Source organism: Eretmochelys imbricata, chromosome 27, assembly GCF_965152235.1.
Source record: "Eretmochelys imbricata isolate rEreImb1 chromosome 27, rEreImb1.hap1, whole genome shotgun sequence".
Lineage (NCBI taxonomy): Eukaryota > Metazoa > Chordata > Testudines > Cheloniidae > Eretmochelys > Eretmochelys imbricata.
Genome location: NC_135598.1, coordinates 629,670 through 657,015, shown reverse-complemented (window position 1 = coordinate 657,015; position 27,346 = coordinate 629,670). Strand labels below are relative to the sequence as shown.

Sequence of the window (27,346 nt, the reverse complement as noted above, 5' to 3'; positions counted from 1 at the left end):
TACAGAACCCTGCTGCCCCTCCTCCCCCACGCTCTCCAAGCTCCCAGACAAGCCAGCCGGTGAGCTTGTCCCAACGTGCTTTATCTTGGTCCCCAGGGAACGCTGCCCTGGGCTGATAAGAAGCTTCACCTTACCCAGAAGGCCAGTCTGTGCCTCTCAGGAGATGCAGCTTGTGAGAGGGATGGGCAGGGGCTGGGGCAGGGTTATGCCACCATTGCTCCTCCAGGACACGGTCTGGCTGGGGTACCCTACGGCACTATTGAACAGCCTCCCATGGGCTGCTCCATTGCCCCAGAGTAGCAGGGGCCCAGAGCATGCCTGCTCCCTCCGCTAACACATCTCCTCCTGTCCCTGGTGGCCTTACGCTGGGGACTGCCTGGAGGAGGTGGTGCAGGGCTATTGTGCCAGCCCTACTCCTGGGAAACCCGCTGGTGCCAGGCAGGGGATCTTCCTTGGAAACCCCTTAAATCAGCTTTGCAGCAACTTCCTAGCAGCTGAGGCTCCGCAGACCGCTGCAGCAGCCCCAGGATGGGGACCAGAGTTTACTGAGCTTCAGCCTGGGGTGTTTTTAGAAACAGGAGCAGCCTCTGGTATCGGCTTAAGAAACCGCTCCCACGGTCTGATTTCTCATGGGATTTTATTAATCAAAGCCCCGCTTCAACCAAACTACAAAGCAGCAGGGGACCGGCAGAAGCGCTTTGCCTTAGCTACCTCTGGTAACAGTTCAGTGTCAATATACTAACAGCTCTGCATGGCTCATGCAAATAATTGACCCCCTCAGCGCACCAAGCAGCGGCCTGGATGCCCTGAGAACACGGAGCGTCAGCCCTCACCGGGGCAGGCCGGGCCACCTCCGTCAGATGGCCGACTGCTCCTGCAGGAAGCTTTCTGCGCCCCCTGCGATGCTTCTCTCGGGCTCGGTGGCCAGAGCAGCTTCGCGCAGCACCGTCATGTGCTCCTCCGCGGCAGACAGCGATTGGTCGATCCAGTCCATGCCACTGGTTAGGTGGCAGGCGTTCCTGGTCACCAGGACAAGGTGGCTGACAGACAGCAGCAGGGCTGTTGTCCTGCAAGGCAACCGGGATGCTGTTACAAGTCTTGGGGACAACAACACCAGGCCTCTGTACCACAGCGCCTGGGCAGGAGGTCTGGCCGCTGCACCCTCCCCTGGATGGGACGGGACATGCCAAAAAGGGGCTTTATCAACCAGTAGCTTTATTAATCTCTCAGCAGGAGGCAGTGTGGCTGAGTGGATAGCTTAGTGGACTGGGATGCGAGACCTAGGTTTCTAGGCCTGACTCTGCCACTGGCCTGTGGGTGACCATGGCCAAGTCACTGCTCTGCTCTGTGCCTCAGTTTCCCCCTTTGTACACTAGGGATACTTGTACGGATTTCCTTTGTAATGCACCCTGAGCGTGATGCAGGAGCCAAGCAGTGGTGTTATTATATAGAGGTATTAGGACTACTGCAGTAGTGGTCCAAGCCCCAGGCACCGCATAAACCCAGCAGTCCTGTGCTGGGACACAGAGGTCCATGGTGTTCACTGTGGTGTAATAGCAGCTCCTGGCAGGCCTAGCAAACTCACTGCCCTAGTGCACCGCTTTCCTGGCACTTCTCCATTAGTGATGTCCCGGGAGTTCCTCTGTCAGAGTGGGTGTTAATCTTGGTGTACAATGGTTGCACAGGTGCAGTGTCGGGAGTGAGGTGTGGACACTGACACTATGCTTTAACATCTGTCACCAATCAAAGAGGAAGGCAGGTGTTTTCCAGACAGGAGGTCAGAGGCATATCTCTGTCTAATTCAGCATTGTGAGCTCGCACGAGGGAAGCCGCAGTTATAGATGAGGTGGACAGAGGAATGGGACATCAGCAGGGAAGAGTGCTCCAGGGAACAAGCAACGGGGGGGGGTCTTACTGTCTCTGAGGACAAACAATGACCTCTGGGGATACAAGAAGAAGACAAAGAGACACTCCCAGGCAGGAACTGGACAGCCTGATTCCATTCATGAAAACAGGATGCTGGCCTGCCCTGGTGGGCAGTGCCACAACGGACATTTGGGTGCAAGAAATGGCCTTAGCCAGAGCGTAGCCTGGTAAATTTAGGCTTTAGACGTTGCGTTCGGATTTGGTTTTCGAGGGAGCCTTTGGTTTCCAGTACCTTTTCTCACTAGCACTTGAAGCTCTCATCTCTGCTAATAAGCATGTTGTTGATTTCACTATAACAATACCCCAGTGCTGGGTGTTTTACAGGGCGCTGATCCTGACTTGAATCATTCACACTTTCATGCCCTGTTCCTGGGAGGCAGCAAACCTGCTATTTTTTGAGAGCTCAGTGGACAAGGGACTGGATACTACAGGGGACACTACCAAGGGGCTCAGAGGGTGGGATGCACCTCTTGTTAACTGGCAAGGCAAAGTATGGGCTGGCACGGCCCTGGGGAGATGGTTTGGGGGGCCAACAGACTGGAAGTGTCACGGAGTTGACACCCAGTTAAGCTCAAGTAATTTTTCCTCTCGCTGAAGGCAGGGGAGGAACAAGGTGACCCACAGTCCTGGGTACCCCGAGAACTGTCACGTTTATGTTTCTACATTAAGGCTGGGTTTGTGTTTTCACGTAACATTGGGACTGTTTGGCCAGCCCCGTGCAAACCGAGCCCTGTTCTCAGTGGGCCCCTGGGCACATCTGTCACGATTATTGTTCTTTAACCTCTTTGTTCTGGAGGCAGCAGAACCTAGCGTACCCTGCCCTAGTGCGCAGCAGAGAATCTGTGCGTACAGATGGAATTAGCGGGGAGAGATTTTCAATCAACTCTAAGAAAAGAAACGTCTGCAGCATCTCACCTTCTCCCACCTCTTTTGCTAATAAACGGCCCATCTGTGTCCTGCCCACTTTCCATGCAGTTAAGCTCGCTGCAGACGAGTGACAAATGCACCTAGGAGGGCACTAGTTGCAGTTAAGACAGGCCATTAATGCTGTTCATTTCTCTCTTTGCCATTAAACCATCCCTCCCAATGGTTGCTGTTTCCCACAAGTTACAATGGGCCAGGAGCTGCCCCATGGGCACAAAGCTGCTCCTGCCCTCAGCAAAGATGGCCGCTATCTCACTCATAAAGATGGCTGCCGCCGCTGGCTCTATACCCAGCATGCTCGGCCCAGCTCCTGACAATGGCCCAGAGGACAGCAGTTGTCTCTCGGCTGCAGATGGCTGTGCAGAGATGTGCCCGTCTGCCAGTGTAACCCACACCCAGGATGAGTGTGCGTTACACCAGGACGCTGCTTCCCTCCTGGAGGTGCCTGTACGGCCGTGGCCCTCTGTACACGTCAAGTGTCTCTTTCGATCCTTCCCCTTCTCTCCAGCCCAAGCTGACCACCTCGAGGTCATTAAATTACGACCCGCGGCCTGTGCCCACGCAGGGGGCTAGGGAGGTGAAAGGGACCCTGTATCCCACTGTGCGCTCCGCCTGCAACACCAACATGCCGCAGAGTGCAGCCAAGATGGGCCTCGCGTGTGGGTGAGGAGCGGGCAGGCGGGCGGGGAGTGGCTGGAGCTGGAGGGGCTGGCCCCGGAAACATCTCCCTCGAGCGAGGGGGAGGCAAGCGCCAAGCTGCGACTCTCAGAGTGGGGCACTGACCCTGATCGTGGGCTTGTGGTAACATGCCAGAGCCCTGCATGCAAGTGCGGCAGACCTTACTCATCTCCTGGGGCGTGAGCACCTTCCCACAGCCCACACACTAATTCACTCCCACGACCCAGCTGCTCCTCGCTCTTGGGGGAAGTCTGGGAAAGGCCAGGATCGGGCCCCCGGGGTGGATGCAAACAGCATGTTTCCATAGCATTAGCTTCTCCTGGAGCGCTGGGAAGGAATGTGTGTGCCAGAGCAAGGTGCAAACTCCACCAGGGCAGCAACGTAGGAATATAAATAATCATATGGAGCTTGTCCACAACAGGGCGCGGGCACCTAACTGCCAGGGTAGGTGCCTAAGTCTCAGAATCAGGCCTAACTGGGATTCATGAGTCCCCCGCTCAGCAGCTGTCAAACTCTGTAAGTGCCTAAACCCTCTGGGCACCACATTTTTGCAGTACCAGCTGTCTGGGTGCCCATGTTTCTGCCTGCGTGCGTATGCACTGCAGCCCCCACTCGGCATCCAGACGTCCCAGCGGGACGTGTGAACTGGAGGAAGGCAGGCGACCCTCCGCCTAACTTCCTGTGGGACCCAAGCCGGCAGGCGTGCTCAGAGTGTGCCTTCTTGCTCGGGGCCCTAAAGAACTGATGTACAATGGCAGTGGGAGAGGAGCTGGCAGGAAGACCCCCCTCATCATTTCTAGCCAAGGGATTAGGCTGCTCCCCTGGGATGTGGGGGAAGACCCCAGTTCAAGTCCCGCTCTGCCTGCTGAGAAGGGATTTGAACAGGAATCAGCCACTCCCCAGGGAAGTATCCTCACCACTGGGCTATGGGGCATTCTTGTGGGGATGTGTCCCTTGACGCTGTTCTCCTGTGGCTAAAGAATGACACCCTAAGAGCCAGTGTCTTTGGGATCCTCGCCCGGAGCTTACCGTGCATCCAGAAGCTTGGGATCCAGAGGCGGGTACATTGACCTCACAACATCATCCACCCTAGGGGGAAGAGAGAGCAAGCATTGCTTGTTTCTCACTGTATTTTGCAAGTGCCCTGGTAGTGATTTGGCTTTTTCCCTCAGCGAGCACATTTTAGAGCCTGGCATCTCTCCCTCTGGCTGTGAACCCCTACAGTGCAGGAAGGCACCTAGAGTCAGCGTCGCAGGAGTTCCCACAAGGGGGGGAGGCTGATTTTCATAAGAGTCCAGCTCCCATTTGGCAGCTCAAGGGAGTAGTGCCCAGATCTGCAAAAGTGCCTCTTGCCCAGGGGCCCCCACTGAAATCAAAGGGTGGCCATTTCAAAAGTGTCTAAGTGATTTAGGAGCACAAGGCCCACTGGAGGCCAACGGGAGCTTGGCTTTTAGACTCATATGCCAATCCCCAGCAAAACCAGACACTTATTGAGGTGCCTAACTGGAGCAGAGCTCTTTTGAGAATCTGGCCCCAGTTGTGGGTGCTGAGCCCTGGGAAATCGGATCTTGAGCCCTGTCACAGATGGCACTGGCTTCTAACTTGCTTTCTGGCTGAAACACAAAGTGTTGGTTTTGATCCTCAAAGTGACAAGTGACAGGAAGAGCCACACAGCATTGCCAAGTCTCATTGATAATTGGTGTTTTTCTTAAAGCCCCAGCTCCTGGAGTCCTGTGATTAGGTGAGACTCTCAGCTTGCATTTAAAAAAAAACAAGGAAGGTTCTAGCCCCTGTGGCTGTGGAGAAAGGCTTGGGAATGAGACCTCAATGGCTCAAAGACCAAACAGCAAATCAAAAGCCATTTATTATTATTAAGATCTCATGAGATTTGAAACCTCACATGAGTTTTGAATGTTTGGGGTCAGCACTACTGTGAATTTGCCCATGCTGTCATTCAGGGGCTATTACAAATGCTTGATGTTTCCAGGAGTTGCCTGCCCTTTGGAACTGCAGAGCAAGTTGAAGCTGTACGTCCCCAGCCGAAACAGACTGCCAATCCCCTCCACTTACCTGGGGCTGATCCGCTTTGCGACCACAATAATGTCACTCAGGCTCGCGGGGGATTTCATTCTGGCCCCAGAGCCCATTGTCATTGCAACGAGCTTCTCTGTCAAAGTGTGACAAATCTGTTGAGAGTGCGAGAAGTGATCAGCTTGGCTCATTAGAGGCCAGCGAGAGGGAAGGACTTGGCAGCCAAGTGGTTAGGGTGCTTCCCTGGGAGACACAGCTCTCAGGCCAATGACTATTTACAAATTTCATACGCCGTAGAATAACTTCAGCAGGAGAGCTGGTGGGACTCCCACCCCCGAACACCTCCTTGTGGGAGGGGAGACTTGGGTTTGAGTCCCTGCTCCCAACCAGGCAGAGTGGGGACGGCAACCTGGGTTTCCTACATCCCAGGGGAGCTAACCAGTGGGTATTTGGCATAAGGGCACAGTGACTACGCCGGGCTGAGCTGGCCCCAGGAGAGGGGTCTCAGCTGAGAATCCCAAGCAGAGAGATGGGTGCCCAAATCCCTTAGGGGGCAGGGCTTAGGCCCCATCTCTCCCCTCAGCATTTCCTGCTGGCTAGTGTAGGTGGCTCCCTGATCATCTCTCTGGCTTCTAAGAAGCCCATTCTAAGGTGCCCAGCTCTGCCCATGCATCGTACAGGGAGCCTGGGGGCCCGGGGCTGTGGATTCCTTAAGAGCTGCCACGCCAGAGTGTAAATCTCCTGTGTGGATCGAGCCCAAAGCCTCTCAGAGAATCCTCCAGACCCCTTGCTTATTTCCTGGCGCTGATTCCCTGCACAGCAGCATGGGTTAATACGTGGGGGAGGCAGTTCTGTGGGAGACTTACCTTGAGGATGGCGATGCAGTGAGAGACCAGGCCCCTGTGAAGAAAGAGAATGCCTTTGGTCAGGAAAGCTGTCTGTCTTGTTACCAGCTCTTCTTCTGTCCACCAGCCGAAACTTCATCAGCTAAGCATTTCCCATGGGCTCCACAGAGCAGACCTCACTCAGGTATCATCACAATGTTACTTCACAACCAAGCCCTTAGCGATCCGGCTGGAAGCAGGGTCCACTTGTCTAATAGGGTGGGAAAGCCTGGTCCTCACCTAAAACTGAGGTCAACCTGCCTACGTGGCTGAGCAATGTGAAAAATTCACCCCCTGAGAGACGCAGTTAAACCACACTAAGCCCAGTGTGGACACGGCTAAGTTGCCAGTGGAATTCTTCCACCTCCCAGGCCAGTGCCTCTCAAGGGGGTGGAAAACCACCTCCCTAGGCAATGCATTCCAGTGTTTCACCACCCTCCTAGTGAAAAAGTTTTTCCTAATATCCAATCTAAACCTCCCCCACTGCAACTTGAGACCATTACTCCTTGTCCTGTCCTCTTCCACCACTGAGAATAGTCTAGAACCATCCTCTCTGGAACCACCTCTCAGGTAGCTGAAAGCAGCTATCAAATCCCCCCTCATTCTTCTCTTCTGCAGACTAAACAATCCCAGTTCCCTCAGCCTTTCCTCATAAGTCATGTGTTCCAGACCCCTAATCATTTTTGTTGCTCTTCGCTGGACTCTCTCCAATTTATCCACATCCTTCATCCTTCTTGTAGTGTGGGGCCCAAAACTGGACACAGTACTCCAGATGAGGCCTCACCAATGTCGAATAGAGGGGGACGATCACATCCCTCGATCTGCTCGCTATGCCCCTACTTATACATCCCAAAATGTCATTGGCCTTCTTGGCAACAAGGGCACACTGCTGGCTCATATCCAGCTTCTCGTCCACTGTCACCCCTAGGGTCCTTTTCCGCAGAACTGCTGCCTAGCCATTCGGTCCCTAGTCTGTAGCGGTGCATTGGGTTCTTCCGTCCTAAGTGCAGGACCCTGCACTTATCCTTATTGAACCTCATCAGATTTCTTTTGGCCCAATCCTCCAATTTGTCTAGGTCCCTCTGTATCCTATCCCTGCCCTCCAGCGTATCTACCACTCCTCCCAGTTTAGTATCATCCGCAAATTTGCTGAGAGTGCAATCCACACCATCCTCCAGATCATTTATGAAGATATTGAACAAAACCGGCCCCAGGACCGACCCCTGGGGCACTCCACTTGACACCGGCTGCCAACTAGACATGGAGCCATTGATCACTAGCCGTTGAGCCCGACAATCTAGCCAACTTTCTACCCACCTTATAGTGCATTCATCCAGCCCATATTTCCTTAACTTGCTGACAAGAATACTGTGGGAGACCGTGTCAAAAGCTTTGCTAAAGTCAAGATACAATACATCCACTGCTCTCTCTTCATCCACAGAACCAGTAATCTCATCATAGAAGGCGATTAGATTAGTCAGGCATGACCTTCCCTTGGTGAATCCATGCTGACTGTTCCTGATCACTTTCCTCTCATGTAAGTGCTTCAGGATTGATTCTTTGAGGACCTGCTCCATGATTTTTCCGGGGACTGAAGTGAGGCTGACTGGCCTGTAGTTCCCAGGATCCTCCTTCTTCCCTTTCACCCAAGGCTGGAGCTCTCTTCCCAGCAGAGGTGTTCTGAGCGTGCGGCTAATGTCACCGAGGGCCTTTGGATGCTGCTCTGCTCAGCACCGGAGCATCGGCTGGAGGTGCCCTGCCACCCAGCGGAATCCGCAGCCCCAAGCTAGGTGCCCATGGGCCCCATACAATGCAAAGGGAAGGCTCAGCACCTAAGACTGGGATTCTCAGTGGCCAGCCAGCAGAGCAGGGAGTGGATGCAGAGGACAGGTGCAGGACTTAGGGCCCAGATCCACCAGCTTACTTGGGCACCCCGGTCCCTATAGTTCTGGGCTGTAGGTGTCTGCCTGACAGGCCAGAGGGAGATGCCTCCCTTCCCTCGGGATTCACAGCGTGGACCCTGGCTGTCCTGGAGTGGGTGCCCGAGCCAGGCCAGCCCTTTCTTATGCTAAACCAGAGAGAGCGAGAGACTCCACCTGGCTACAGCCAGCAGCCCAGGATCAGTGCATTCCCCTGAGGTGTGCAGACCCGCTTCCAGCCCCTGCTCTGCCTGGGGACAGGGACTTGCTTTCAGCCCTGCCACGTTTCAGGGGAGTGCCCTGACCACCAGGCTATTGCACATGCTGGGTGAGGTTCTCTCAGTCTCTCCCATCGGAGCCCTTCCATTTTGAACACCTAACTCAATTTATCACGAGGGAGGGAGCACGCCCTGGACTCTCTCGCCTGGTCCAAGGGCACAGACTGGGCGAGTGCCAGAGTTCAGATCCCTGTTACCTGACAGGCCGAGCCAGAGTGCAAACATGGGTCTCCCACTCCCCTGTGAGCACCCCACCCTCGGGGCTGTATGTTCCCACCACAAGCATCCTCCTCCTCTCCATTACTTCCTAGCAGTCTGTGTGGGGGTCGGCGTGCTCCCCGCACACCTGCTGCATGGGCACCTCTCACGGTCTGAGACTCACGCTGAGGCTTAGCCATGGGGCACGTGTCGGTCGGGGGGGACAACGTGAGGACACAGGCAGCTGAGTGCATAGCTGGAGCCATGCCAGCCTAACCCCCTAGCTCCCGTCGCTCAGGGAGGTGGATGGAAAACCCCCTTCCAGAGCTGCAGGCTGCATCTGCACTACAGGGTTATGCTGGTGGAGCTATGGCACCGGGCTCTGCTGCTACGGCCCCCGTCATGGAGACATCGCCCGAGACTCCTGTGGGGATCAAGGTGCCTCCAGGGCGAGGCAGCAGCTGAGCAGCGTGTCTGAGCGTCAGCAGTGCCCAGATGTTGGATGGAGATGCTTAAAGAGACAGATCAGAGCCTAAGTCCCTTGGTGAGTCTCACACCTAACACAGGAACCACTGGGTTGGATGGTCTGGTGGCCCCTTCTGGCCTTAACCTCAACCTCTATGATCCTCTGTGCTAGGCAGGACCCTGGACTAGAGGAGGGTCCTTTCTGGCCTTCAAGTTTCTGAATCTTTACTAGCTTGTTAACCCCCCACCTCTAGGGTCTGTGTTTCGAAGAAGAATCACACCCACACCAAGGAAAATTCCTCACACCAAACCCCACCAACCACCCTGACAAGAAACGGCTCAGAGCACTTGGAACCAAGCCAGAGATTCCAGACCTGGCTTCCATTTTTGCACCTGAGCACAAACATTGTGGCCAGGGCTTTGTACCCCAAGTATTTGGAGTTGCAAATTAGGGCCCTGAACACACCTGGGTTTGCACAACTGCACTCATGGCTCAACAGATATGCAGGCTCTGCCTTTAGGCAATGGGGCCCTGAATGATTGTGCTTTGTATTAGAGCAGCGCCTGGGGACCGGGCTTTGCCCCAAGGAGTTTACAATCTACTCAGCCAGAGGGGGATGGGGTCGCCAGGAGAGCTGGGGCTAGAATCTGGGTCTCCTGATACCTAGGCCAAGGCTGCTCCACTAGACCATCCTGCTGCCTGCAGTAAGTGATTTTGCTCTTGATAAAAGCATGCTCCCAAGGCAGGCTTTGGCCCAGGCAGCAGGCGACCATCCTGGAGCCAAGGCAGGTAACCAGGCAGAGCTCGGGAGCCCGTTCTAAAGATCACCCAAGAGGCAGCTTTGAAATTCTTACGAAGCATCTTCAATCCAGTCCTCATTCTCTAGAATGGCCTCGATGTGGGGGTTTGTTATCACGACGTCATCCAGCTCCAGCTCCGAGGGCTCCGACTGCGTCTCCATCGCCCCAATAAGGTCAACGATCGGTCTGGAAACAAACAGGAATGGGTCATTCAGCACCTGGCACAGGGGGGCAGTCGTGATGGCAATAACTAAGGGGCACGTTTTCTAAGCACCCAAGGGCCAGATTTACAAAGGACTTTAGGCACCTAGGGGCAGTGCCCAAACAGGTTGGTGCCCAAGCCCCATGGATTTCAATACAAGTTAGCACCTAACTTGCCTAGGTGCTTTTGACAATCCTGCCCAGCTCCTAGTTCCAGCTTTGGGCACCCGGCCATCTTTGTAAGTCTGGCCCAAAGTGACCGAAGAGCCTGAGGGGACAATATCCAAGAATGCCTAACGCCCAGAGCCTCAAAGACATTTAGGTGCCTAACTCCCTTTGTCAATGGCAGAGTTTGAGCTGTTAGAGCCCTCTACTTTCAGCTGCATCTGGCCAAGATTTTCAAAAGTGACCTGTGATTTTGGGGGCCCAACTTGAGACTGCCCCATGGGTCCTGCTTTTCAGAAGGTGGGCACGCAGCATGCTGCCTGGGTGTAAATGATGTCCCAAGGTGCTGGGCTCTGGCGGGTGTGGCCATTCGGGTTCTGCAAGAAATTCTCTCTTGGAAACGTTAGAAACACTATTACTGACCCACCTGGATTTTCTGTTCTGTTACCCTGGGGATAACCGCCACCTGGGACACTCAGAACCGACTGAGCGTCCCTGAGTCTGCACAGGCTGAGCTGACAGAGCGGGACGGGGTCAGTGGTCAGTTCAGATTCCTGCCCCAACGTATGCTCAATGCCGGTGACAGCCTGTTGTTCTCATCGTGCGCAGACTCGTCCACTGGGGAATAGTCTCCTTGCCACATACAAATGTTAGTCGAGTCTAGTCTAGTCTCTGTAGGTTCCTCACCACCCCAGTATCTGAGCGCCTTCCGGTCATGCACAAAGTGACGGGACTGCACATCTGTCTCCTGTGCTTTGTTCTCTCTCTCCTCCTCCGCCTGCCGGGCGGGGAGCAGAAATGCAAAGAAACCATCTATGCTGGTTTTCAAAGGAGCGTAAGGGAGACGAGCGCTCTGTTCTGATTGATTTTCAATGGGATCTGAGTTTCTAACTCCTTAGGCCTGTCCGACCCCCAGGTTTATATAACGCTGGTGGTTCGGGGGAGCGGATCGCTGGCCCAAGGCAATTCACCCCACTGGCCTGGATGTAGTTACACTGGGATAACGGTGCCTTGTATCTATTCCCCTTCCCACTTCGTAAAGCACTTTGATCTCCGTGCAACCACATCCGCACCCCGGGGTGCACTGCCTTAGGCCAGCAGTGCAGTCAAAGCCATACAGTTTTCTAATGAGGACAAGGTTTTTCTCTGCCGTCACGCTCTCTGCCTCAGTTCTCTGGCCATTTCTGTGTCCGTCGTCAGACACCAGATCACTCCCCCCGGCCCCGGCACACTGCTGCCGGCAGAGGCATTCGCTGCTGCGGCTGCCAAGCTGGGCAGACAGCCTGACCTGGCAGTGGAAGGTTCTGCAGGGCACCTCTGGTGCACGGAGCGCTGGCTCGTCCGTACCAGCAGCTGTGAAATCTGCAGGCTCTCGGCCCTTCCTTCCGCTTTTCCAACATTCTTTTTGCTTCCTCCCTATTAATTTGGTGTGAGTGGAGGAGGGGGCTGGACACTTACTTGGTATCGTAATGGTTCAGGAGATCCTTGGGCCGGCAGTAGCGCTGCCTGCAAACCACCACAAGCGCCACGAAGGACGCCAGGAAGATAGTAGCGAGCACGCTGATGGCAACTATCACCACGGTTTCCATTGCTGACAAGCTGCTCTCCTGGGCGCAGTCAGAGGTGCAGTTCCATCCCGTAAGGCACCTCCAGAAACGCTTGATCTGGAACAAAGCAGCACGGAGTGAGCGCCCAGAGAGCAAGCGTCATGACCCACCGCTGCTCCGATGATCTGGAAACCTCTAAAGAAGCAAATGTCTCCGTAGAGAGACGGCTGGCCAGGGAAACATGGGGAAACATTTCACCACCATTTTTGAGATTTCCCCCCATTGTTTCCAATTTCAGAATAGAACACTCCAAACTCCTTACGACTCGATAGGATCCATCTATAGCGAGCCAAAGAATGAATGGGGCAGGGGAGAGAGGGATTCTCACCCAAATTTTCCCTTTATTTTTCAATTGTTCAAAATTCCAAACTTCATAGAAATGTCAAAATTGGAAACATTTCTGGTAGCTCTAATGCGTCAGGTCAAGCTACACAGCGAGAGGAGAGCAGCTGGCCAGGAACTGACCAGTGGGACTGTATGACGCAGTGGCCTGTGGTGTGAGGCTGGGCTCAGTGGCCCAGGGGGTTCATTCCAGTTCTATGTCTTATGTTCTCAATTTCATGCTTCAGGGCTTCAGCCCGTCGCCTGCTGGGGTCAGGAGGGAAATTTTTTTCCCCTGATGCAGTCTGGGCTATTTTTTCTTCCTTCCTCTGAAGCATCAGAGATGGATGCTGCTGGAGACGGGTTCTGAGATGGTACAGAGAATCCTCTCTCTCAGATGCCTGGCTGGTGTGTCTTGCTCACATGCCCAGGGTCTAATTGATCATCTTCTTCAGGCTCGGGAAGAATTTTCCCCTAGATCAGATTGGCAGGACCTGAGGAAAGGGAGGGATTCAACTTCCTCTGCAGTGTGGGGCATGGTTCACCTGCTCGGATCATCTGTTCACACTCCACTAATCAATTCCCTGCCACTGCAGAGGCCTTGGCATGCTGGCACCTCGGTGTCCCCGTTCTCTGCCTGTGGCACACTGCAGTTCACTCTCTGGAGGGCTGTAATGCTTTCGTCTAATCCATAGCACTGGACTCAGTGCAGAGGCAACTGGGTGGGGTTTGGTGACCGGTGCTGCATAGGGGCTCAGACTGGAGGCTCTGATGGCCCCTTCTGGCCTTAAACTCTATGATCAACTGGGTCAGACCTGGTGACCTGTGAGCTCTGATCAGGGCCAGAGTGACTGGCGCCCACCCTCGTGCCGGAACACCAAGCACGGCAGCTAACCGAGTAACCCACAAGCATGGTTATTACTTATTCTATGAAGGCACCTGCAGACCTCACCCAAGCGCAGGGACCCATTGTGGAGGCGCCAACACCCCCGGAGACAGCCCCTGCCCCAGAGAACTGACAATTGAAAGGGCAGGGACTTGCGCGAGGTCACCGGCAGAGCACAAATAGAAGCCAGGTTCCCTGACTCCCACGCCAGGGCCCTACCCTCTAGACCACACTGCCGGCCACAGACACAAGGTCTGTAAAGGTGAAGCTCAGGTTACGGCACCTCCCGGTGACCTGGCTAAACGCTGCCTAGCAGGAGCATTCGTTTTAAACCACTTAGTTAGGACAGGGTCAGGTCTTCCCCAGCCAGTCACAGAGACGCCCCGCTCCGAGCGTAACCAGCGCAATTGTCACGGCACCAGCAGAGCGCCAGGGCAGAGTTCCCAAAGCCCTGTACCCTGGCATTGAGCCAGCTCGGCTGAAGCAGCCCTGTGTGTGCAGTCGGGCACCTCAGGCCTGGTCTCCGCCTCACACGTTTCCCCAGCGTGACTGTTATGGTTCGGACAGCACCCAGGAGCAGCTCAGGGCCTGGCTGTGCCAGGCACTGTACACAAGGTGGGCTCTGCCCCATGGGGCTGACAATCTCAGTATGAGACACAAAGCAACAGAGGGAGACAGACAGACAAGGGGGCACAGGGGAACAATGAGGCAGTCCTGGTCAGCAGGCCGGGCAGTGGTCCCAGAGCACCGTCAGTCTAGTGCAGGTCAAGTCTTTTGCAGGCATCATGGCAAAGGACAGTTTTGAGGAGGGCCTGACCAACGGGGCAGCTTTGCAGGCACTTTGGGGGGGCCCTCCCAAGCACAAGGAGCAGCAGGGGTGATGGAGGCTGGGCTCCTGGGCCGCTCAGAGGCGAGGGTTGCCATTGTGATAGCGAACGAGAGATGCTAGGTATAGTGGGGACTGGGGACTTGAATGAAGGCAAGCGGCTTATGCTGGATGCGACTGGGAAGGAGATGCGATCAGAGCAATAGGCTGGAGAAATGAACTCTGCAACAGCTTTCTGAACAGACATGAGCGGGGCAGGACGGCACGCGCCAAAGCCAGCCAAGAAGATGTTGTGGTGAGCAGGACGCCATAGGATGGGAGCCTGGACCAGCGCTCCAGCTCTGGGGATAGGGAAGGCCGGAGCTGAGAAATGTTCTGCAGAAAGAGCCAGTAAGGTTTAGACAGACCGATGTGAGGACCTAGAGAGAGAAAGGGCTGAATCAAGGGACGCCCAGTTTCCAGGCCTGAGTGACGGGCAGGATCGTGTTGCTGTCTTCTGTGATGGGGAAAGGAGGTAACGGGGAAAAACTGAGGGGAGCTGAGTTTAGCCATGTTGAGCTTGGGCTGATGTCTAGTCATTCACTAGACGCCGTCAGAGAGACAGTTTGGGCTGGGGACAGGGCTGGAGCAGAGAGGTAGATCTGGGAATCAGTCACCAGCCCCAAGGTAGTTGCTGAATTTGTTTGTGGGGGTGACTGCCCATAGATAAAGTGCGGGACCAAGGACAGAGCCCTGTGGAAACCCCCAGAATCTGGAGAGGCGATGAGGAGGATCCACCGAAGGAAAAATGGAAGGAGCAATTAGAGAGGTATGAAGAGAACAAGGAGAGGACAGAGCCCTGGCAGCTAAGGGAGGACAAGATTTCATGGTTGATGGTGTCAAAGGCAGCTGATGAGGATGGAGCACAGGCTTTGAGCTTTGCCTTGGAAGAGGTAATTAAAGACGTTGGCGTAACAGTTTCAGTGGCATGCAAGGGCAGGCCCTAGGTTGAAGAGGGTCTTTGATGGGACTAGAGGAGGAACTCCAGACAGCAATTCAATGAGCGTAGAGATGGAAGGTAGGTGGAGAGCAAACGGGGTCCAGTGTGGGTTCTCTGAAGGTGGGAGAGACTAGAGCATGCTTGTATTGTGACGGAACGAGCCAGAGGAGAGAGAAAGGCTCCGGAGACAAGGCTCCGGAGACAAGGTGATGTTGCTGGACCCCTGGCCAGCTCTCACTCATGATCACCTGTCTGCCAAGGCCATATGATGTTGTTTGCACTTGGCCAGTGCCAGCCTAACGAATTGCCAGCCGGCTGCGGGCAGCAGTCACGCTGGTGCTGTGAGGAGACTCCTGGCACTGCAAAACCCATTCTGTTTGCTGGGTGACTCGGCCAAAACTTGTTGCTTTTTAAAATCTCATGATTTTTAAGCCAATCTTGTAACTTTTGGGGCCTGACACATGATTTCTGAACACTTGCGGGGCTGCCTTCGTCACCGCAGTCCCTCTCCCTCACTGGTCCTGGCTGGCCCCCCAACCCCGCTCTGTTTCCTCTGTCTGCTTCTGCCCTCAGTCCAAGTTCGGCTCCATGTCACTCTGTCCGTGGCCCTGCCCCAGATATTTGAAACTCCCAGAGCAATTGCAAGGGGGCTTCTTTTTATTGGTTGATTTGTTTTCAGCTTCTTTTCCAAAAATCTTAGTTTAGAATCTGCTAAGCTGCAGAAAATTGCCCCGGGTCTTTGTCAGGGGAAGATCCTGGAATCCTTAACCCAGGTAAATCAGGATTGTGTTATTACTGTATCTTTATTGTCTCTGTCTGGCATCCCTCAGCCTTCCCACTGTTGTTTGCCCAGCGCTGGGCCTGCTTCACAGGGACACAGGAGCAGCCAGACCCTGGGACAGGCCCACCCAGCACTGGCCCGTGGAAGTACCCCAAGCACATAGAGCCCATCAGTATCTGGACCTGGCTTGGGCCCAAATAGCACAGGTCCCCGACCCCGTGAGCACACGCTTCATGGGAATCCCTGAGCACCCCGGCTGGCGGGGAGGGGATGTGCACTGTTCTTTGAGAGGTATAGAAAGACGCCGGGGCACCAGGGAGCTGGGAGGGGGAGTGCAGCATGGGGAAGAGTCCTGTTCACTATTCAAACAGAGTTCCTTATTGTGTGTTAGAAAAGACATTTACACAGGGGCCCAGACAGCCAAGGGATCCAGGAGCGCCCATACCCACTCCCGGTCCAGACCACACAGAGATCTGGTAGCCCAGACCCCACCCAGGCCCGGCCCAGATGGCCCAGGGACTGCGGGATACCCAGGCTCAGCCCAGATGGCCCAGAAACCGTGGGATACCCAGGCCTAGCCCAGGAGCGCCAGGTGCAAAGTGCCGTGGGTTCCCGCCAAGCTGCACAGAGAGTGACAAGTCCCAGCCCTGCTGGCACAGGGACCCACGAAAGGGGTAGGGAGCTCGGCCAGCTGCCGAGCTGAGCTTGGGCAATCTGGTTTGCAAGCCCAGAGCCCTTGAGCAGAGCAGGTTATTGCTGCTCTCGCAGGGCCGGTGCCTGCCCTTGGGGTCTCTGCCCTGGGGAACCTGGGCAGGCAGGGATGTGGGGAGCAAGGAGGGTCATAGGGTGAGCTCAGAAGGACGGTCCGATCCTATAAACTGGAGTAAAGCTCCAAGTTTTCCTACCTGACTGCCGAGGAGCACAGCCAGCCAGCCGCGAGCACTTCCGCAGGGCCGGGAAATGGAGCAAACACCCACAGCTCGGCCTGACCTTTACCCCAGTGATTAATATCCCAGCTGCTGCAAACCCAGCGGGGATGGTGCTGCCTGGCTGGGAGGCCTGGGGCGGCAGGGGCACGCCTCCGCCAGCCTGTCACCCGCACTGCAGCGAATGGGGGGAGGGACTGCTCAGAGAGCAGCCCCAGGCCTATTGCTACATTGGCCCCCCTACCTGCTCCCTTTGGCCTGTCCCTGGCAGGGCCCACAGCCCCTAGTTCTTCCCTTTGGGGAGCTCACCACTTGCTTTCTCCTGCCAGTATTGGCCCTCTGCCCATGTGGTTAAATCATCAGCATTTGGTGTTCTCTCAAGCCCCAGCTGCCGGAGTCAGGTGATCATGAGAGGCGCATTCCTTGCAAAGAAAGAAAGTTTCTAGGTCTCCTGGTTGTGGAGCAAAGCTGAACACATGCCCCTCACCTCCTGTGCTCCAACACCAGAAGCCAAATCTCCCCCACTCCCATAAAACCCTTGTTATTTTAAAAAATCCTCCCCAGAAGTGCCAGGCGGATCAACGCCCCGTTGCAGCAGCTGGTGTCACCGCTAGCTTTCAGGCTGCACACCTGGTTTCCACGCTCACCTGCTGTTTTCACTGATTCGGGTGAGAAATTCAGAAACCCACAACAAATGAATCCAGAGCCTGTTTAACAAAGCACTCTGCATGGTTCCATGTTCAGGGGCGTGCACGGGGCAGCAAGCAGGGGCATGCGCCCCCCCCAATCAGCGGGGGCACAGAACTCCTCCAGGGTCGGGGCGGGGAAAGCAAGATCCTCTGGCCCTGGGCCCCGGGGCGGGAGATGACAGCTCCTCCAGCTGCCAGGGGAGAGTGAGCTCCACCAGCCCTGGGACCACGGGGCAGTGGGGGAGAGCCAGCTCCTCCAGCCATAGGGGGCACAGAAAGTGCCCCTCCAAAAGCGGCCAAATTTGTATTCCTGTGCACACCCCTGCCCACGTTGGCAGCCAGGGCAGTAGCGGCAACGTGAAACCATTCAGGCCATCCTGAAATAAGAAATAGACAATGGAGAAAACTTTCTGCTGAGGCAGAGCTCAGCACAAGCGCCGATTCTGAACTGAACCCCTGGGCTCCTGCTGTGCTCACAAGCGCCATGGGATGACACCTGATTCCTTGTTTTTTTAAAGCTAGCTCAGTGTTAAAGGCATGGGAGTCAATGGGGCTATTCAGGACAGAAAGTTAAGACAGTGAGCTCACAGTTAAAGGCTGCATTGTAAGGTCTGCACAGAAAGGCGCTTACCTGCACTTGCAGGCAGTGTGGTCCAGGGCTTTCAGAAATCTGAGTTCTAACCTGGCTCCTTCAGTGAGCTGCTTAAGTTAGTCACTTCACCCCTCTATGCCTCAGTTTCCCCCTCCCATGCTTTGTCGATTTAGCTTGTAATACTGTCCCGTACTGTCTCTTGCTCTGTGTTTGTTCAGCACCGAGTGCAGTGGGGCTCTGGGCTCAGCTGAGATTTCTGTCTTTAACATTTGATGTCCTCCCTGCTTAAATATGTAACGGTCACTTTTGACCATGTCATCTTCTGCCTGGCATTACATAGCGTGATTTGCCATATTCTACTGCCCAGCACTGGGCGCTCATCTCATATGAACTATAACAACAGTGTGGTAAAAGGGAGTACAGTTAGGGTCCCCTGCCTGGGGCTGGACCGCACCCCACTTCCCGGCTTTGGGGTGAATGCAATCTCCCTCTTACTGTTGCAAGTTTTTTCTGGTCTAGTTTCACTGTTGTAATGTTCCCATTTAGATGGTGGAACCATGTGTCTGGCCTGGTGGCCCGGATAAATGGCTGCAGAGAGTAATTCAGGTTCACGATGCACATTTCAGTCCCACCCTGCAAACACAATGGGGCTACTCATGAGAATGAAATCACTACTGATTTTCCCAGGGTTGGGCCTACCTCTAAGAAATTCCAAACAGAATTCTATCTACAGACTGCAGATAAACCCCCGAGACCAGCCGTCATTTTCGTGTTTTACTGTAGCTGATCTCCAAGCTCTAAACATACTGGACCAGATCCTCAGTTGGTGGAAACTAATGTGCGTCCACAATGCAACTGTCCTGATTTACACTGAGAACCTGGCCCACAAACATTTCTCTCTCAGTGTATTGTGAAAGGGATGTCTCACATATTAACTCCATATTCTGCCTTCGGCTCATTTTAAGTTTATTTTAGAGAGCACCCTCCTCCCCCGCAACAAAAATTGATTGTCACTATCATCAGCAAAAGCCTTCCTATAAAGTCATGCTAGAGACCCGACGAGAAAGGAAAGAACAGCCTGGCCTTTCGAGTGAATTTATAACTTATTGCAAAGGAATTTCGATTTCATGATGGCTTCTCTAACTCCCAGGAGGGAAAAGAGCAATCGACAAAGTGCAGCCTCCCCCAGGAATGTCTGAATTCTTTAATAGGATTAATGCTACAGTTTGAATGTCTTTTCTGCTACCAAACTGCTCACAGAGTGAAAACAAAGCAGTGCTCAGGGTTAGCCATTTACTTGCTGAATAGTTTGCTTTAAAGGACTAAAGCTAAGTTGCATGAAAGTTCCTTAAAATGTGTTTTCTCATTAGCAAGCCCAGTTCAAACACAGCCCTGGAAAGAACAATGCAGATCACATACCAAACTGATCCTTCCCCTTTGGAAGCAAGGCTGCCGGCTGCCCTCAGTCCTGGATCACTGTGCAGTTACCTGGAAATATTTTGTGTCAGACAAAAGGGTCCAACTTGCCAGCGCTGGTTAAACAATTTGCTTTCCCTTCAACCAAGATGGACTCTCTCCCAACTACTTAAATGTGGAGACGTGCCCACTCCGTTATCCGCACCGTGTGCTCTGGCTTGGGTGCATTCCTGGCTGGTGTGCTTGTGTGTGCTAGGAGTAAAACTGAACAGACTCGAACCTGACAGGGTAGTGACTCAACTAGGGGCTGAGAGCTCTCTGCTGGTCAGCTGCTCTCACACTGCACAGGCATTCCGGGACCCCTCTCAGGAGACACAAAGAACCACAACAACTGAGCAGATGCTTCATGGCTAGCTAGCAGGAAACTCCTAATCCAAACACTAAATGTCACCTTCGAATCTCTGTATTGAATTACCTCCCTGTCTGCCCCATACACATCTGTCCGTCCGGCTGGCCCCAATCACCAAGGGAGCTGAGAACCTCATTCAAGGTTTTCTCGTCACACACCCCTGTAAGCTAGGGCAGGGCTGTGCTCCCTATTGTACCGCTGGGGAACTGAGACCCGGAGAGACCAAGGGCACACAGGTTTCAGAGTAACAGCCGTGTTAGTCTCTATTTGCAAAAAGAAAAGGAGTACTTGTGGCACCTTAGAGACTAACCAATTTATTTGAGCATAAGCTTTCATGAGCTACAGCTCACTTCATCGGATGCATACTGTGGAAAGTGTAGAAGATCTTTTTATACACACAAAGCATGAAAAAATACCTCCCCCCACCCCACTCTCCTGCTGGTAATAGCTTATCTAAAGTGATCACTCTCCTTACAATTTTCAGAGTAACAGCCGTGTTAGTCTGCATTCGCAAAAAGAAAAGGAGTACTTGTGGCACCTTAGAGACTAACCAATTTATTTGAGCATGAGCTTTCGTGAGCTACAGTTCACTTCATCAGATGCATACCGTGGAAACTGCAGCAGACTTTATATATACACAGAGAATATGAAACAATACCTCCTCCCACCCCACTGTCCTGCTGGTAATAGCTTATCTAAAGTGATCATCAGGTTAGGCCATTTCCAGCACAAATCCAGGTTTTCTCACCCTCCACCCCCCCACACAAATTCACTAATCAAGTTGGGCCATTTCCAGCACAAATCCAGGTTTTCTCACCCTCCGCCCCCTCCCCCCACAAACTCACTCTCCTGCTGGTAATAGCCCATCCAAAGTGACCACTCTCTTTACAATGATGAAGTGAGCTGTAGCTCACGAAAGCTCATGCTCAAATAAATTGGTTAGTCTCTAAGGTGCCACAAGTACTCCATTTCTCTTTACAATGTGTATGATAATCAAGGTGGGCCATTTCCAGCACAAATCCAGGTTTTCTCATCCCCCCCCCCAAAAACCACACACACAAACTCACTCTCCTGCTGGTAATAGCTTATCCAAAGTGACCACTCTCCTTACAATGTGTATGAAAATCAAGGTGGGCCAATTCCAGCACAAATCCAGGTTTTCTCACACACACCCCCCGCCCCACAAAACACACACACACAAACTCACTCTCCTGCTGGTAATAGCTTATCCAAAGTGACCACTCTCCCTACAATGTGCATGATAATCAAGGTGGGCCATTTCCAGCACAAATCCAGGGCACACAGGCAGACTGGAAGCCATGCACTGCATGCTCACGCAAACTTCAAACATTGCACGGGCACCAATTAACACCCATCCTGACATTCACTCCACTACAGCAAGAGGCTCACCAACAATTGAAATTTGGAGGGAAATTAACAAGGATCCCTGCAGCTTGGCATCTTCAAGACACACTCTCAAGGCTGCAAACCCAGCATTTGACCTCAGACTTACCCTCTGGATCAGGTGACACAGATCGCATGAAAGGCTGCAGCAGGGTCCCAGCTCAGAGGGCTAAGGTGCCAAGGAATCTAGGGCACACTTCAGGCAGAGCTCCGACAAACAGGGAATGATCGTAATAACTGTAGACCCACAAGCCAGTTTGCAGGGAAAGGAGCTTATCCCAAGCCCAGTTTTGGTGCTTGAAAAGATATGAAAGCTGTGAAACTTGGATAAAATAAGGGCATTTTTATGTCAACTTCCAGATAGCCATTGGTGACTCTCTGGGCCTGAGTCTCTTCTCCCTCATCACAGCATAAACCAGGAGTAAATGTAGCAATGTCAGAGTTCTAGTGACATAAAACCCCGTAAGCCAGAGAAGAATCTGACCCGCTGTTCCCAAACCTCCCAGAACCACTGTGAGCTCATTTTGGTGTCATCCCATCATCCTACGGGCCTTTCCTGCCTAAAGACTGTTCAGCAGCAAAGACTCCAGGCCCGAGTCTCCATTGCCTCATATGTCACCTACATTAGAAACAAGAGAACACAGATTTGCCATATGGTGATGCTAGCCTCTTTCCATTCCGCTAGTATCTCTGGAGCAATGGTTCTCAATCCACGGCCCGTGAGCCACTTGTGGCCCAATCAGCACACAGCTGCGGCCCATGTGACATCCTCAGGGCCATACAGGTAGTATATATATTTTGCGGATACAGCCCACATACCACATAGAGAGCTGCATATGTGGCCCATAATGGTAAATAAGTTGAGAACCACTGCTCTGGAGCATGTTAAACAGATGGTACTAAAGTCAGACATTGTTAAATCAGTGGGTCCAGATACCTTACATCCAAGAGTTTTAAAAGAGCTGGCTGAGGAGCTTGCTGGACTGTCAATGTTGATTTTCAATAAGTCTTGGAGCACCAGAGAAGTTCCAGAAGACTGGAAGACAGCTAGTGGTGTCCCAATTTTTAAAAAGGTAAATGGGATGACCTGGGTAATTATAGGCCTGTCAGCCTGACTTCAATCCTGGGCAAGATAATAGAATGGCTATTAATTAATAAAGAACTTCAGAAGGATAATGTAATTAATGCAAATCAACATGGGTTTATGACAAATACAGCTTGTCAAACTAACTCAATATCTTTTTTTGATGAGGTTACAAGTTTGGTTGATAAAGGTAATAGTGTTGACGTAATATACTTCAACTTGGTGCTGCATGATAGTTTCATTAAAAAACTATAATGATATAAAATTAACATGGCACACATTAAATGGATTAAAAACTGGCTAACTGATAGGTCCCAAAATGTAACTGTAAATGGTGAATGTTCTGCAAGGAGCTGGTATTGGCCCTACGCTATTTACTGATTTTATCAATGATCTGGAAGAAAACAAAATCACTGCTGAAGTTTGCAGATGACACAGAAGTTGGGGGAGTGGTAATAATGAAGAGGACAGGTCACTGATTCAGAGTGATCAGGATTGCTTGAGTAAAGTAGGTGCAAACAAACACAAAAACAGTATGTGTTTTAATATGGCTTTCTGCTACAATGGTGACCAGATGCTCCCAATCTACCGCTTCTGTACTGACATGCTACTAATTAGTTTGGATACCTAGTTCTCTGAAAACATCCACTCAGTGTTCACCGGCAGTCAAAAAAGCAAAGAGAACGTTTGGAATCATTAAGAAAGGAATACATAATAAGACAGAAAATATCATTTTGCCTCTATATAAATCCATGGTATGCCCACATCTTGAATACTGCGTGCAACCTGGTTGCCCCCATCTCAAAAAAGAGATATTGGTATTGGAAAAGATACAGAAAAGGGCAACTAAAATGATTTGGGGTGTGGAACAGCTGCCATATGAGGAGAGATTAATAAAACTGGGATTTTTCAGCTTGGAAAAGAGACCACTAAGGGGGGGATATAATAGACGTCTATAAAATCATGACTGGTGTAGAGAAAGTAGGTAAGGAAGTGTTGTTTACTACTTCTCATAACACAAGAACTAGGGGTCACCAAATGAAATGAATAGGCAGCAGGTTTAAAACAAACCAAAGGAAGTATTTCTTCAAACAATGCACAGTTAACCTGTGGAATTCCTTGACAGAGGATGTTGTGAAGGCCAAGACTATAACTGGGTTCAAAAAAGAACTAGATAAATTCATGGAGGATAGGTCTATCAATGGCTATTAGCCAGGATGGGTAGGGATGGTGTCCCTAGCCTCTGTTTACCAGAAGCTGGGAATGGGGGCAGGAGATGGATCATTTGATGATTCCCTGTTCTGTTCATCTCTCTGGGGCATCTGGCATTGGCCACTATCGGAAGACAGGATACTAGGCGAGAGGGACCTTTGGTCTGACCCAGTGTGGCCATTCTGATGTTCCCTTAAGGAGTGCTCAGAGCTGCACACAGTATCCCTGGGTGGGCATCCTGTTGATTTTCACAATGGCATCATGAGACTGCCTGTAGGGATTAACCAAAGTGATGATGCATCATCTGCAAATTTTGCCACCCACAATTCACGTCCTGTTCCAGCTCATCTGTTACCCAGGTGCCTTTATATATATAGGTGGCGTAATGCTGGGGCCAGTTTTTCACTCCAAGCAGAGCTTTGAACTCTGTGTTGTGTAAGCAGAATACAATGTGCCCTCACACGGCCAGCCCGCAATCTGTGGGCTTTTTGGCCATTTTAAAGTAAATCTGTTAGTTTACGAGTGAGAATGAATGAAAAACAGTTATTAGAGACTGGGTCCCCCCATCTTTGCTTTTCCCTAGTTCCCTCCACTCGAAATGGCTGCCCCATCCCATAACTGGCAATGGGCCGGATGCGGCCCATCAGGCACTAATTAGTGCCATAGTTAAGCTGCTTTAAGCGACACTTGCTCACTGGGGCAATGAAATCATCCAGGTTTTTAAAAAAGAAAACTGCCAATAGGTACAGCCATAAGGATGGGCTCATTGGCAGGCCTTGAACCCTGGTCACTCAGTACCACAGGACAGACCGCTCCCGTGTGAACAAAAGGGTCACTACCCAGACTGTGGTGTGGCCAGTTTGCCACTGATTTGCACAACTCTTTGCTGTAAAGCTGTAGGACTCCTGGCTTACGTTCCTGGCCCTTGGGGGGGCTGGCCTTTGGGGGTGTCTGTGGTTAGAACCGTGGCTACAGATTACATGCACACGTACATGGGGGTGGCCTTTCTGTGTCACTGAGTGGCTGCGGGAATTCGCTCTCTTGTCACGAGCGGGCAGGGTTCTGGGCCCAGAGCTGCCTGAACAGGTGCTATCCAACTGCTCTGTTTTAGTGGTTATAAAACAGGGCTAGGCTGATACTTGCCTGTCTCTCAGTGAGGGAAGTGCGGTGTTGCTCAGTAATCCAGGTCATGCAGCACTGCATGGACAAGCTGAAATTTGCCTGCCCGTGTTCCAAGCCCAACACTCCTTCCTCTGCACTCAGGGCAGCGGGCGGAGGAGGGCTTGCTCCACGCCAGCTTGCTGAGTTCCTGAGCCAGCCACCCGCCAGCACACCTGAGCACACATGTGCCGCGGGGGAGTGACGCTGCCCCTAGTAAAGATGGCTACCGCCATTGCCCATTGTTGTCAAGCTAAGCAGTTTAATTCCTTTATTTAGGCTTCTTTTTTAAGCTGTTGCCAACATTTTTACAAGCGCCCTCCCCTGCCCCCCCAGCCCACACACTCCATTTCCACACTGGTGTCACTCTGCTGGTTTCTGGTACCTTCCTGCTCCCCGGGATGTTGACTGTAATGCCGCTCTAGTCGCTATTACCATGTGTTGTGCTCACGTGACCGGTCCTGGATCAGGCCAGCTGTGGTTTAGATGCCCCGGGGCGGACTTTGCACACCTGCGACTGACACACATGCTGCAAGGCAGCAGGCAGTCAGTGCTCAGGCAGCTCGTGTGCACAGTGGGTGTGCAGGGGGAAGGGGGCACACTGATTGTAGGGCAATGCTAGCAGAGCTAAGTAGCCTTGGGCTGTCACTGCATTTCTGCCACCAGTGGTCACTGTGAGATGCTGTGCACCCAGCCATGCGCCCAGTCCAGCCCAGCCAAAAAAAACCCCTTTTCGTTTTTAATAAAATTTACCTTTTTTTAAGAACAGGATTGGATTTTTCGTGTCCTAAGAGGTTTGTGCATATGCTGTTTGGCTAGCTGGGGGCAACAGCTAATTTCCTTTGTTTTCTTTCTCAGCTCTTCCCCGGAGGGGGGCGGTGAAAGGGCTTGCGGGTACAATTCCCAAGTGCTCCTTCCTGGGTCCAAGGGGTTTTTTTGCATTTGGGTGGTGGCAGCGTTTACCAAGCCAAGGTCAGAGAAAAGCTGTAACCTCGGGAGTTTAATACAAGCCTGGAGTGGCCAGAATTAACGGTTAGAGTCCTTGCGGGCCCCCACTTCCCGCCCTCGGAGTGACAGAGTGGGGATTCAGCCTTGACAACAACTGACTACCCCGGGAGTCCCTTTGTCCAGGCGTTGCTGTAGTAACCACGGCTTGGTCAGGCCACAGCAGGATGGCTGCAGGGACGCCCGGACTGCAGGCAGTTTGCAGGGGGTGGGGCCTGTGCCCCCATGGCCTCCTTTCCTGGGGTGGGATGGGGTGTGTGTGCGAGGAGCTGACAGCGGCCTGTGTCTTCTTCACTCAATACCAGCTGGTCGGGCGTACACCAGGCTGCGATGGAGTGATCTGGGCCTCACCTGTCAAACCAGCCGGCAGTGACCTGCCTCTGCTTGCTCGGTGAGGTGCCGTCGTGTCCCGCTGCCCACGGGACAAACCCTCTCTGCAGCTGACAGCCTGTCGGGGGGGGCTGCTCTCACCGCTCACGCGCCTCCCGCTCCGGGCGCCAGCCGGGGTGCTGCCCTCGCTCGGCAGGTCATCAGCGGCGCGGGCTACCGGCTGGGTCACACACCAGCACAGCCCCCCGCCGGGGCAGCAAGAGTCCAACAAAACTCTTTGGCTGCCCCCACTGGCATCTTCAGCCCCTGCGCCTGCCCTTTAAATTCAGCCCCTTTTGCGGGCTTCCAAGGAACCGGGTCTCCTTCTCAGGGCTCACACCACTTCACCAGTGGCTGGTGCAGGGACCCAGGCCTGCCACTGCTCCGGGCTCCAGCCCAGGGACGCTGCCCACAGCAGCCGAGCCCTCGCTGCAACCCTGGGCCTCTGCCACCCGGCCCCTTTCTCATCACCCCTTAGCTCAGGGCTAACGGTCTCAGCCTCTCCCCCCGCAGCAAACACAGCCGGAGCCGCGCGCTGCTTATCCCTCAAGCGCCTGTGGCCAGAGGGAGAGAGCGGGGAGGCGCACCGTCTCACTGGGCCCCGCCAGGCACTGACCTCCTAGGGCCCTGCAACGCCTTTTAGCGGAGCCTTCCCTGGGGCAGGGTGTGGTAGAGGACCCCGGGGCCAGGGACGCCCTGTCCCACAGCTCCTCCTGCCCCTGATTTCCAGAGCCCTCAGAGGAGGCTGATGTAAAATGCTCTCTAGTGCAACATGAACCTCTGGGCTTGCTGCAGCCCGCCCTGGGCAAGGCTTTCCAGCCCGTGATATGCAGGGGGTCAGAGTAGACCAGGGGTGGGCAAACTTTTTGGCCTGAGGGCGACATCGGGGTTGCGAAACTGTATGGAGGGCCGGGGAGGGAAGGCTGTGCCTCCCCAAACAACCTGGCCCCTGCCCCCAATCTGCCCCCTTCCACTTCCCGCCCCCTGACTGCCCCTCTCAGAATCCCCAACCCATCCAACCCCCCCTGCTCCTTGTCCCCTGACTGCTCTGACCCCTATCCACACCCCGCCCCCTGACAGGCCCCCCGGGACCCCACCCCCTATCCAACCCCCTCTGCTCTCTGTCCCCTGCCGCCCCCCTGGAACCCCGTGCCCCTTATTCAACCCCCCCTCCCCCCAGCTTCCTTACCATGCTGCTCAGAGCAGCAGGAG

At 53.4% G+C, this 27,346-nt stretch overlaps 1 protein-coding gene across 2 annotated transcripts; it reads right to left on the bottom strand.

Annotated features, from left to right (window-relative positions):
* Positions 1–856: 856 nt before the first annotated feature.
* Positions 857–19,692, bottom strand: TMEM98 (transmembrane protein 98). 2 transcript variants are annotated; one of them, XM_077806142.1, is made up of 7 exons: positions 19,566–19,692; positions 11,929–12,134; positions 10,159–10,290; positions 6,426–6,459; positions 5,599–5,714; positions 4,558–4,617; positions 857–1,067 (listed from the first exon to the last, which is right to left on the bottom strand). In XM_077806142.1, the coding sequence occupies exons 2-7, from the start codon at positions 12,057–12,059 to the stop codon at positions 857–859; spliced, it is 684 nt and encodes a 227-aa protein (XP_077662268.1). In that variant the 5' UTR covers positions 12,060–12,134; positions 19,566–19,692. The 2 variants fall into 2 exon arrangements, with proteins under 2 accessions (XP_077662268.1, XP_077662267.1); XM_077806141.1 differs by having other exon boundaries at positions 19,497–19,656.
* Between the last annotated feature and the right edge of the window lie 7,654 nt (positions 19,693–27,346).